Source organism: Zingiber officinale, chromosome 1B (assembly GCF_018446385.1).
Source record: "Zingiber officinale cultivar Zhangliang chromosome 1B, Zo_v1.1, whole genome shotgun sequence".
In the NCBI taxonomy this organism is placed as follows: domain Eukaryota; kingdom Viridiplantae; phylum Streptophyta; class Magnoliopsida; order Zingiberales; family Zingiberaceae; genus Zingiber; species Zingiber officinale.
Window position 1 is genome coordinate 125,676,179 of NC_055986.1, and position 12,409 is coordinate 125,688,587.

The following is a 12,409-nucleotide window of genomic DNA, read 5'->3' on the forward strand; positions in this document are numbered from 1 at the left end:
ATGCCGTGATAGACGTTATCGTATATTATACAAATCTATTGCATTTATTGAAACTGTTAAAATCTATCTCATAACCATCATAATTATCTATCTCAATTCCATGTAATAAATACTTAACAATTAGATTTCAAAATGGAGATAAAAGATCACCATGATGTTACATTAGTGCCCATAATTTTCCATTTATGGCAATAACCGATTCTTTGAAGAAAAGGATTAAGATCGAGTTGATCCAAAAGTAGGAGACAGCGAGCCGTTCGTTAAAACTGTGCCGCCCCGCACCTGTTCGAACAATTGACGAGCCGAAACGAGCGAAGCTCCCTATCACCACAAAACCCCGTAACCCCGCCCCAAACCCTAATTCAACTCCCCGTCCTCTTTATGCCGCCCTTGCCGCCTTGTCTCGGCCGGTCAAATGCGTCGCCGATTACCACAGATGCCGCTGCTCTGTTATATTCTGACAGTCAGGTCCGTGCTCTTCCTTCTCGCAGTTCTCTTCTCTTTGTATTTCTTCTCTGCGACTGCTACTGCCACTACGCCCCATTTCGCTCTTTTTTCTTTTCTCCTGACCACCATGACCCATGTTGGAAGTTGGAACCACAAGTTTTTCCTACTGCCCAGTAGGTGGCAGCTACACTTGTAAAGAGTATAGGCCAGAAAGTTTTCGTCTTTATCTTTTTGCTCAAAAGTCTTTGTTTCTTGGAAGAAAACTATCCTCTCAAGTAAGTCTGCAGCATTAGAGGGGGTTTTCCCCCCTTCGTTTGCACGTATCATTGAGAATTGTAGGCAATTCAAGTTCTTAGCTAGATTGCTGAAATAATTCGTCTCTTGTTTGGTAGATAATATCACAATATAATCGAAACCTTGTGCTTTCATGCCCTTCCATAGTTTTTTCTTTCTCTCTTTTTTCGTATGTGTATGTGTGTAATACAAGGTGTTTGGACTTTGAAAGTTTCTTGTAATGATTGTTTGTATACTATTTAGAATCCTCTGAATTCAAGGAACAAGTTCATCTTTGGTTTGCATTTTTGGATATTAATACATTCTTCCTACAGGTTGTTGTATAGAGCTTGACGATAGGAGTGAGAAAATGGAGATAAAATATTCAATTGATGATATCGTGGTCCAGGATCCTCCGACAGAGGAGTTCTCTGCCTCTGACCTTACATGGACCAAGTATGAAAGCTTTGAGCATCATGTGGATGATGTTGCACTCATTCCTTATGAACGAGTTGAAGCCTTTATCAATGGAGAATGCTCAATTGCTGAACACCCTACTCGATTCCACATTGAAAGAGGAAGAAAGAGAGAGAAGGGCAGCCTGAAGGAAAACAAAAGTGATGAATACCTTCTATACAGGCTGTAAGTTCCTTGTGTTGATTTGCTTTGTAGCATTACTAGTCCTTGTAGAATCATATGATTTGATTCTAATTTTTCTTTGTCAATTACACTGACAACTGAAGGTACTGGTGTTCTTTTGGTCCTGAGAATTATGGAGAGGGGGGAACTATATTGCCTAGCAGAAGATATAGACTTAACACAAGAAATCGTGCTGCTCGGCCACAATCCATGCGTGGTTGCACTTGCCATTTTGCCATCAAATGCTTGTATGCACGACCATCAGTTGCTCTTATCATATATCATGAGAGGAGACATGTGAACAAATCTGGTTTCATATGCCATGGTCCTCTTGATCGAGATGCAATTGGCCCAGGTGCTAAGAAAGTCCCCTACATATGCAGTGAAATCCAACAACAGACCATGTCCTTGATTTATCTTGGTATTCCTGAAGAAAATATATTGCAAACTCATATAGAGGGTGTCCAACGTTATTGTGGTCCAAATGCAAGTGACAATAGTCTTGCTTCTCAGTATGTCCAGAAGCTTGGAATGATCATCAAGAGATCCACACACGAGCTAGATTTGGATGACCAAGCTAGTATTCGCATGTGGGTGGAGAAAAATAAGAAATCCGTGTTCTTCTACCAGGATTCTTCAGAGACTGATCCATTCATATTAGGAATTCAAACAGAGTGGCAGTTGCAGCAGATGATTAGGTTCTGTCATCAAAGCATTGTAGCATGTGACTCATCATTCGGCATAAGTAAGCTCAAGGTATTTAAATGATAATTTATTGTTAAATTTCTTATCATGCTTATCTTTTGTTTCTGGTATATTTAACTTATTGAAACATGAAATTTTTGTTTGAATTGTAAAATAAATATAGCTTCATCCTGACAATTTCTAATATGTAACTATGACTTATTGTGTTTGAATTCTGGCATACATTTATAATTAGGCACCTTGGTAACCATTTATTACAGATTGATAAGAATAGCAACTGTACATGGCAATCAAATGGATGCATTTCATCATTGTAAGCAAAGACAGTTTTTGCCTTTTCATCCAACTATGTTGGTAGCTACTGAGAATTTACATCTCTATACATTACTGCACTTATCAGTGGATGTTGGGAATTGAGCCTGCCTGATTTGCTGCTATTGTGCATATTTCTAAATGATAAATCTTAAAGAAGTGAACATTGTTGTAAAATTAGAGTATTTATACCTAATTCATTTATCAACTAAAACCTTACGAGATGAGCCTCTTTGGTCTTGCAGTATCCATTATATACACTCCTTGCTTTTGACTCTAGGCAACATGCTTTACCTGTTGCTTGGGTCATAACCCGAACTATCACTAAGCAGGATGTTGCTAAATGGATGAAAGCTCTCATGGACAGGATTCACGCTGTTGATTCTTTTTGGGGAATTGGTGGGTTTATTATCGATGATCCAGCTTTAGAGATGGACCCTATTAGGCAAGTTGGCAGTTATGACTTGTTTTTGAGTAATTTATTAGAATAATCACCTCGTGAAAATAATTAATTCTCTACAGGGAAATTTTTTGCTCTCCCATTCTCTTCTCACTATGGAGAATTCGTAAATCATGGCTCAAGAATGTTGTAAAGAAATGTGGTCACATTGAAGTTCAGCGAGAACTATTCAAACGTTTGGGCAAGATAATGTACAGCATATGGACCAAAGATAATCCTATGGATATCATGGAAGAATTATTTCAGGATTTCATTGATCAAACCGCCTTCCTTCAGTATTTCAAAGCATTTTGGGTTCCAAAAATTGGTGAGTTTCTTTATTTTATTATATAGTCATGGTCTATATTGTTAAATTATCTTTAATTTATTTTCAATCATGTTAGAGATGTGGCTTGGAACTATTAAGAGTCTACCACTTTCTAGCCAGGAGTCCTGTGGCGCTATTGAAGGATATCATACAAAGCTGAAGCTGAAAGTCTATGATGATTCTCATCTTGGTGCGCTCCAGCGGGTGGATTGGTTAGTTCACAAGCTAACAACTGAAATTCATTCTGGTTGTTGGCTTGACCTCTATGCTGATGAAAGCGGGTCCTTCCAATCAGTCAAAGAGGAATACATATTTTCCACTTCGTGGCACAGGGCCAAGCTGATTTCAGATGATGCTGTTATATTTGATGAAAAAGAGCACCATTTTGCTAAGGTTCAAAGCAAGAAGCATTGTGGTCAAGAATACGTGGTCTGGAATCCGGGATCAGAATTTGCTCTCTGCGATTGTTCGTGGTCAATGCAAGGCAACCTATGCAAGCATATTATAAAGGTTAACTTGCTCTGCCAACACAGAAAACAGCACCTGCCTTCAATGTCATTCCTCTCATTTCAGGATGTCTTGCTTGATCATTTGAAGAGACCAATGGATGACTCACTCGCACTTGATCTATCCATGGCATGGGCTAGCCAAATGCAACACAAGATACAAAGAATTGTGGAACTTACTACTACTGGTGATATCGCCACAGTGACTCAGAAATTGCTCTTAAAATGGGCTTGTAGGAAAGGAAGGACATCAGCCGGTAAGCCATCGACTACTATTGCTCTTTCTACCACAACCAACGGGAAAATTACAAAGAGAGTTACAGCTAAGAGGAAGAGCCGCAAGCGCAAGAGAATCTAGGGTCAAGTAGTTCCGTTGAATTTTACATTTCTTCAAAGTGATTGTCAATATGTTGGCCATGGCTTAAAACGGAAAGTTAGCTGTGGTGATATTTCTCCAGATTTTTTTCTTCTTTTGATTACTTTAGCTGATTGAATATACGGAAGATTCAGTTGAAATTCTTTATAAAATTATTGCCCCAAGCTATATATCTTTATTACTATTGCATCTATGGTTTCTGTGAACTTTCATATACGAAGATGGGGATGCAGAATAATGAATCTATCTACAGCGGTATCAAACATGGAGGCAGGAAACGATCAAACAGCTTCCAGTAATATATCCAACTAGAAAATTCATATATATATATGTGCTACAAAATTGACCCTTAGAAGGTTGGTGGGAGATTTCTCGATTGCGAACAGCAATCGCAAATAACATGGTACTTCTCTCACAGGACTTGTATATACATTAGTCGGTGTAATTCAATTCCACTCGAAATGTCACAAATACAGGCCAAAGCCATAGAAAGAAACATAGATACAACCAAGAGTATGAGTTGCTGACAGAAACAGCAGGTTGCACTCCATTTTCATAGTGTTGGTGACAGCGATATATAGTTATCCAACTTGAGTTTATTTACTCCACCAAGTGATGATAGATGATAGATTTTCCCTCTTTACCTTTAGACATTGCGTTTACATCCTCTTCTTGTATAGCAAATATCTTTGATCTTGGAATTTCAAAGTTAGATCTGAAACAACTCTGACACCATGCAGCGTTATTCTTCCATCGATCTGTGCTGGATTTCATTTTGAACAAATCTCGCGTCGGGGGAGGATGCTCCTCTGAACATGAACGATGACTATCACATATTTTCTTTCTCGTATCTCCTGAGCAACATGATGAAACAACTGCCTTCGTATCAGAAGCACTTCTCATAGACGTTTTACCTGGAAAAACTTTTGCCTTGCTGTGGCTCTGCTTTCTAACCAACATTTTCTTCAGCTTGCCAAGGATTTTTGTACCAAATGGAGCATGATGTTGTGACCTAATAACTAGTTGCGAAGAGCTGTCAGATGCCTGACAATCATTCAAGTAGTTGTTCTTCTGATCTATACCGAAACTTCCATGTTGAATCGCAATTAGTTCATGCTTTTTCTCTGTCTCAGCACTCAAGTTTTCACTTGGACAATTTTCTTCAGCTTTCTCAACGAAAGTCTGAGAACTCATTTGCTTACACTTTGACGCTTTGCTGGTTTTTGGTGGATCGTACAAGTCATTCAAGTACTTGTTCTTCTGCCCAATGTTGGAATCTGCATGTTGAATTGCCATCTCTTCTGGCTTCTTCTCTGCTCGAGTGCACAAGCTCACTTGAAGAAATTTCTGTTGTTTTCTCACTGGATGCCGCAGAATTCCATTGCTCACACTCGAACAAAGTATTTATCTGCCCAGATTGCACCATGTTTGCAAATTCTGCATCATTGTAACAAATCTGACACCCACTAGCCAATGCAAATTCTGCATCATGATCGTATGATAGTTGTACATTTTCCATTTCTTCTCGGTTTGCTTCTACTAAGCAATTTGCCACCAAGTCTTCATCATTCTAGTGTCAAAATAAAAGGGTGAACAATGGACAGGATTTCAAAACAATTGACTGACAAGGAAAACAAGTCTAGGCGAAGAACATATTTTCCACAAGTTGGGAGAAAAAAGGCACAATTCTCGTGCATATCTTACTAAATTAGTAAAAAAAAAAACACAGTGAACTATAGATGGGACTTACCTCAAGATTGTTTGGAGAGCAATTGGCGGCAGCCAGATTTTCTGTAACCTCCAACTTGTCAACGAGCTTTACAATTTTGGATTCTGAGCTCATGGTTGAGTTCCTAAGTTTTGTCTTCTCATTTTTGATCTCTACCGTCTTTGAACGGTCCTCAATCTTGGCATCACCTTGTTGTTTGTCTTCAATTTTATTATCCATCATGGTGATTCTTTTTGGCTCCAAAGCTGCCATCTTATGACTCAAGTGCCACCAATCTGATTTCAATGCCCTTATCAGACAGTCTACGACTATTATCACAGACTCAAACTCCCTGATCATTTCCCAATAGTCTGGGTTCCAAATCCTGAGATGATAAATTTTTATGTACAGGTATTTAGCCTTATATATATTAATTTTTAGCTGCTCCTCAATTTCTGTCATCAAATTCTGCTGATTATTCAGAATACAACAATCACGACAACGACATTTCTCGTGTTCTTGAATTTCTGCTATTTTTTGCTCCATCTCCACCTTCTTGGCTTCTGATTCAGTATAAGTCAATCGCTTAATAATACTATCTCGGTATAGTGGAAACTGTTTGACTGGTGGCAAGTGGCAACCCTCTTCAACCCAGCTCTTGATGATGTTTGCAGAAGTCCCCTTAATGGCACTGATGGCCATGGTGGAATTTGTGATATCTGAAGTGCCATGGATGATGTTTGCCAAGACTCCTTCCTTCACATACAAAATCTCCCTATCAATACACAATCTTCGAGAAATAACAACTAAATATTAGCCTTTTCAAAATGTACAACCATAAATCTAGAAATTTGCATTCTTTCATGACAATGCTTTCAGAATAATTCTTCCAACCATTCAAATACGTCTCTAAGTCCTTACAGCTAGTTTGGAACCATTGAGTTTGACGGAATTAGAATTTTATTTCTAACATTGTATCAAATTGGTCAAATATACACTTCTAGATACCATAAGGCTAAAGAGGGGATTGTAGGCCAAATGGGTTTCCACCATGAAATCTTGAAAACTTCAGCAAAAAGAAACAGAAAGCATCTAGGACAATCTCCCAACTTAGGAATCCAATACTGCTCATACAGCTGACACTCATCAAGTTATGCTTGATATGGTTTATTTCACTTTCTTTATGCTAATTTATGAACTTTTCTGCAATCTTGCGACAACTCCAACCTAATGGTTGTTTGATCTCGAAACATTATCATGTTTAGGGATGGCTTGCCAGTAGTCAGGTACCCACATCTTATGGTACTATCCAAACCTGAATCCAATCAATTACCCTACTTGAAGCCAAATTAAATTACTGCTACATGCATATGCCAAAGAAGTAGCCAAGCCCGGCGGAGCCTGCCTGTACCGACTAAATATGTTTAATATGTGAGTAGCTACAAGCTGAAGAAAACTCTAGTCCAATTTGTCTATATAATGTCAATTACGCACAGATACTTTACAAACTATTACTCATTTCCATCCCTAATCAGGTTGGGTAATAGTTTATATCATTATCATATGAATGTAAAAACTAGAAATAGAATTCCAATTATCATTTTCAGAGAGAAAAACAGGAATGATAATTCTTTCGAATTCTTTTCTATAGCGTGAATGATCTTGTTTGGAAGCGGAGAAGATGGCGTGCTGGTTAGGTGGCTCTAGTATTGACTGTGTGTGAAGACTCAAAGCTAGAAAAGATGACTCTGAACGATCCTACGTGTCCAAAGGAGCATTAGCAACCGGATCAGGGAGCGCATGCACTCCAACGCTCAAGTCAGATCCAGTTGAAGGTGACCAACAGTAAAATGAATAGTAGGATGAACAGTGGCTATGAGTATGTATAATTATGTAGCGTCGCATAATTGTGTCAGTAGATGGAGATCCCCTTTTATAGTGTTACTGTTTGTCTGTGCACGAATCTCAAAGTATTTCCAAAAAAAGGCTAGATTGTAAAGATGCTCTAATACCTTTCCCAAAATAGACCCGTAATCTCTGCATTTGACAAGATGGAAGTTTCAAGTGTACACATTGCATATGGAATATTCTCTATCATCCATGGCACAAAATGCCAAAAAAGAATGTTGAGTTGATGAACCATTAATGTGTTGCGGTGATAGGCCAATTAAGTCCTCTATCGTCCGATCAGACCTTGCTTTCAGAGGGAGTTGACTCTGATAAAGGATGTAGACCACCATGGGAACTTGGCTCGGCCAGGAAGAGTGGTCAGCTTGGATCAGCCAGGAAGAGTGGCGGATCCGCCAAGAAGAGTGGAGGATCGACCAGAGTGGCGAATCGGCCACTGGCGGATCAACTAGGAAGAGTGGTGGGTTGGCTAGAGTGGCGGATCGATTAGGAAGAGTGACAAGTCGTCAAAGTGGTGGATCGGCTAGGAAGTGTGGCAGATTGGCTTGAGTGGTGGATTGACCAAGAAGAGTGACGGGTAGAGTGATGGATCGATCAGGGAGAGTGATGGATTGACCAAAGTGGCGGATCGATCAAGAAAAGTAACAGTTCGGCTTTAGCGAATCTACTAGTTGGGTCAGTCGGGAAAGATGATCATTGACCTTAATTTTATCACAACTCAACTTGTTAATTTGACCTTCATACCCTTGTGGTCGCTCTTCCTATTCTCCGAATCAGTGGATGAAAGTTCTTTTCCTACTAAGGTTAGCTTGATTATCGATCGTTGGCTAGTAGGTTGCAACTTGTTTCATAATCCATGTTTAATCCAACATATAGATTTATAAATTCAGATCATGCTTTTAACAAAACTTGCCTCTGATCGCAATCACTTACACTTTCTTGGATATGAAGCTCATCTTTGAAGTTTCTGCCAGCCACAGACGATGCACGGATAACAGATTTGCCAGCAACGCCTGCTTCGGAGCTTGCTATGGTTGGATCATCAAAGCACACGAGAACATTATTAAGAAATAGAGTCAAGATCAAAGCAGCAAAAGGCGGCGCAGGAAGATTTAAGTTTTGTTGGTAAAAAGAAAAAAAAGACCTGAAGAGGAAGAACTCGCTTGATTGGAGTTGACCACGAGATAGCCAGCGATGGGAAGAGAGACAGCAAACCCTAGCTTTGAGAGCAGCAACCTCACGTCCACCTCTTTGCTTTTCTCAAACAAACCTCTCATCGTCTGTGCCGACGCATGGAACAAGAAGAAATCGCCAATCCAGTTGACGCATGGGAGGTCGATCTAATCCATCCGGGCCTCCCTTTGCTTCACTTTGCGATCCTCAGCATTTCAACTGGGAAAGGAATTGAGACCCCAGGAGATATTATCATATTATAGAAATCTATACAAGGAACTCCAAAAGGAGAAAACTTTAAAAATTGATTGATCAGCTTTGTCAAATTGACCCATAATTGAAATAGAGTATAATTTGCTCGGAGAACGTAAAAAAAAAAACAAAGAAGTAACCAGTTCAACATTCTGCTAATACCGTTAGGGTGCGTTTTGAATCAATAGAATTAAATAATAAATAATATAATTTTAAAATAAATAATTAAAATTATCATTAATAATTGATGTGGTGATAAAAAGGGGGTCACTGATCATGAGTCAAGGGTGAAGAAAGCAACTGATGTGGAGGTCAAAGTCAGGAAAGTCAACACCAGAGGACCTACGTACTCACCAAAAGTGGGTTGAGCGAAATACGACGCCAATTGCAGATCGGGCTCGAAGTGTCTGATCGGCCAATAGGTTCATTGGAGCAGATAGCTCGTTCGAACGGGATCAGTACAACCGAAACATCATATGCTCGCAAATGATTAAGCGAATGCTAGGCCTATCGAGCCCATGTCCAATTGGGTCCGAAACGATCTGCCGAACTGAGTCACCATGAAGAAGAGCAGCTGAGGTTGACTGGGTGGGGAGTCCCGGCCGAGCAGCCACCTCGCTCGGTCAAATAGTGGGCCCCCTTCTATATCTCTTAATATCCCTCTGGGAGGCAATACCACTCACAACAGAACATAGTCAATTGTCAAATTGTACGATGGAAACTTCTACTGTCTTGTCAGGGATTGACATACCCTGTTAAGGCATGATGTCAGAGATGCTTTTCTGACATGTCCTTTCATAGGACGATTGGGAAACCGTGCCCATGCCTCGAGGAGTGTGCACGCTGTCTACTGTAGCACTATATAAAGGGGGGATCCATGCACTAGCGGAGGTATGTGACATCTATTATTTGTACTTGTGCTCTCACTATTGCTACATTGCTCCGCTTTCTTTCCACTATTCTGGTTATTGACTTGAGCGTCGGAGAGCCAATGCCAAGGAATCCTTCCCTAGCCCGGTATTGACGTTTCTTGTGTTGCAGATCGGAGCGGAGTTTACTCCTATGACAATGATCTAGGTACACATGCCAAGTAATAAATCTAGGTACACATGTCAAGTATATCTAGTAGCTAGACTTGTACCCAGTAATGCCTTGTATGTCACTACTTCTATGAACATAAGTACACATGGCAAGAATCAAGAGGATATAAGCATAAATGCATAATGGATAACAATAAAGGCATACTACGGGTATCAAGTAGTGACATAATAAGATAGATATAAACATAACCATTAATACTAGCTAATCTACTATGCATATCAGAATGACAATATCAAAAGAGATAAGTCAAAGATACCCTCCTCAAAAATAAGATCGTATCAGATAAAGTCCACGTCGTGATGCCGTCTCAAACAGATCCTGCATCAAAGTATTTTATTTAGCTAAGTTTCCTTTGAATTAAATAGCTAAATGAAATCCTCAACACTAGTTAGGGGAAACCCTAATCGATATAATCATTAATTAATACTAACTTAATGATCAACTTCAATTAATCTAATCCATAAATCCTTTAAAATCTTACCATCATAATCTCATCAACTAGAAATCTATCATGAACCAAACATACTTAATTCATCTCAATAAGAACTAACTAATGTCAATCCATAAACCATCACAACCACATTAGAAAAGATATTCATAATTCTTCCACAACTAAATTGCATTAGATGAAACTAGGTAGTATGAAAATTCTAGTGAGTGAAGCTAGGTGAAGGCCCTAGTGAGTGAAGCCAGACACGTGAAAATCTAGGTGGGTCAAGGTTGACCAGACACCTAGTATTGAGAAGTCCAAGTAGATCAAAGGATTGATCGAATACTTGACACGAGGAGAAAAGTCCAAGTGGGGTCAAAGGGATTGATCGGACACTTGATGAGGAAGTCCTAGCAGGTCAAGGGTGACCAGATGTTAGGCATGATGTCCCAACAGGTCGTGGTTGACCGAATGTTGGTTTTAGGGACTTCAGACTTGATTTGGCAAGTCACAAGTGAGCCGAATCGATCAACCAATCGATTGACTCATGCCCAATCGATTGGTTGATTGATTGGGTGAGATGCCGCGACAAAACTTCTCCCAATCGATCAGTGGATAAATTGGTGAGAATCGCCGTTCGCACAGAAGTCCTCCCAATCGATCGGGTGATCGATTGGGAGGCTGGAAAATCGCGAGAAGCCTTGAATTGGTCGAGCAATCGATTCAGGTGATTTTCAGATAGCACAGAGGTGCTCTGGATCGATCCGATCGATCCAAAGCCTCCCTAATCGATTGAGAGCAATTTAATCGATTGAGATTCGACCGTTGGCGCTGGATAAAGCCGTTGCGAGCGTCTTCTTCAGCACTTCTTTACCCGATTCTTCTCAGATCTACACAGTGACTTCTCTGAGCTCTCACCGCCAGTTCTTGAAGGTTCTTAGAGGCAAGTGTTGGTGCACGTCCAAGTCAAGAGGCAATCTACAATAAGAAGAAGAAGTTAGGATTAGAGTTTTCAGTGTAAATCTTATAAGATTTCAATTGTATTTGCTTCCCTTTCTTTCTTCTTGTACTGAGAGTGTTGTAGGGCTTCTCCGCCTTCGGTAGTTACCGTAAAGGAGTGTTTTCATAGTGGAGAGTGCTCGTATGTGTGGATCTTTGGATTAGTCACCTCTTCTTGAGGCGGATACCAAGTAAATCCTTGTGTTAGCGTTGTATTTTTGTTTCTTGTACATTCCGTTGCATATCATCACCAAGAAGCAAGCAACGACGAGATATTCAACCCCCCCCCTCTAGCACATTTTGACCTTAACAAGTGGTATCAGAGTGAGGTCACTCTTCACCGGAATCATCACCGGAAGGGGCAACAAGGCTAGAGGGTGAAGAAGTTAGAGCAAAATTCTTCAAGTCAAAGATTTCATCAAGCTCAACTTCAAATGGAATTCAGAGATGGATTCGGATTCGACATGAGGGTGCCTCTACCATTTGTATCCACAAGCTTCGATCTTTGGAGATCAAGGATCGAAAATTTTCTTATGATGGAGATAAAGCAATGATTTGCTCTAATGGGAGGTTTTGAAGCTCCAACAAATTCAAAGGGAAAAACTCTAAAGAGGAGCAAGTGGAGCCAAGAGCAAATTCAAAGGAGCGAGATAAATGACAAAGTGACCAAGCTATTGGTCAATTTGTTGCCAAGCAATATTTTGGCTCAAGTTGGAGAATTCAAGGATGCCAAGGAGCTTTGGAGCAAATTGACAAAAATTCATGAGATCCTCTCTACTGTACCAAATCAAGAAGAATCCAAAGAGGGTGACT

General features: G+C 39.9%; 2 protein-coding genes across 4 annotated transcripts; one reads left to right on the forward strand and one right to left on the reverse strand.

Annotated features, from left to right (window-relative positions):
* The first annotated feature begins 281 nt into the window (after window positions 1-281).
* Window positions 282-4,184, forward strand: LOC121977553. Of its 3 annotated transcripts, none has more exons than XM_042530070.1 (6): window positions 282-468; window positions 1,056-1,362; window positions 1,464-2,115; window positions 2,622-2,821; window positions 2,899-3,143; window positions 3,260-3,439. In XM_042530070.1, exons 2-6 carry the CDS (start codon window positions 1,091-1,093, stop codon window positions 3,301-3,303), a joined length of 1,413 nt encoding a protein of 470 aa, XP_042386004.1. In that variant the 5' UTR covers window positions 282-468; window positions 1,056-1,090; the 3' UTR covers window positions 3,304-3,439. The 3 variants fall into 3 exon arrangements, with proteins under 3 accessions (XP_042386004.1, XP_042385998.1, XP_042386001.1); XM_042530064.1 differs by having other exon boundaries at window positions 285-468; window positions 3,220-4,184; XM_042530067.1 differs by having other exon boundaries at window positions 286-468; window positions 2,709-2,821; window positions 3,220-4,184.
* Window positions 4,185-4,326: 142 nt separating this feature from the next.
* Window positions 4,327-9,086, reverse strand: LOC121977580. Its single transcript, XM_042530074.1, has 4 exons — window positions 8,786-9,086; window positions 8,575-8,669; window positions 5,776-6,489; window positions 4,327-5,595 (listed from the first exon to the last, which is right to left on the reverse strand). The coding sequence occupies exons 1-4, from the start codon at window positions 8,916-8,918 to the stop codon at window positions 5,266-5,268; spliced, it is 1,272 nt and encodes a 423-aa protein (XP_042386008.1). The 5' UTR covers window positions 8,919-9,086; the 3' UTR covers window positions 4,327-5,265.
* Window positions 9,087-12,409: the final 3,323 nt, after the last annotated feature.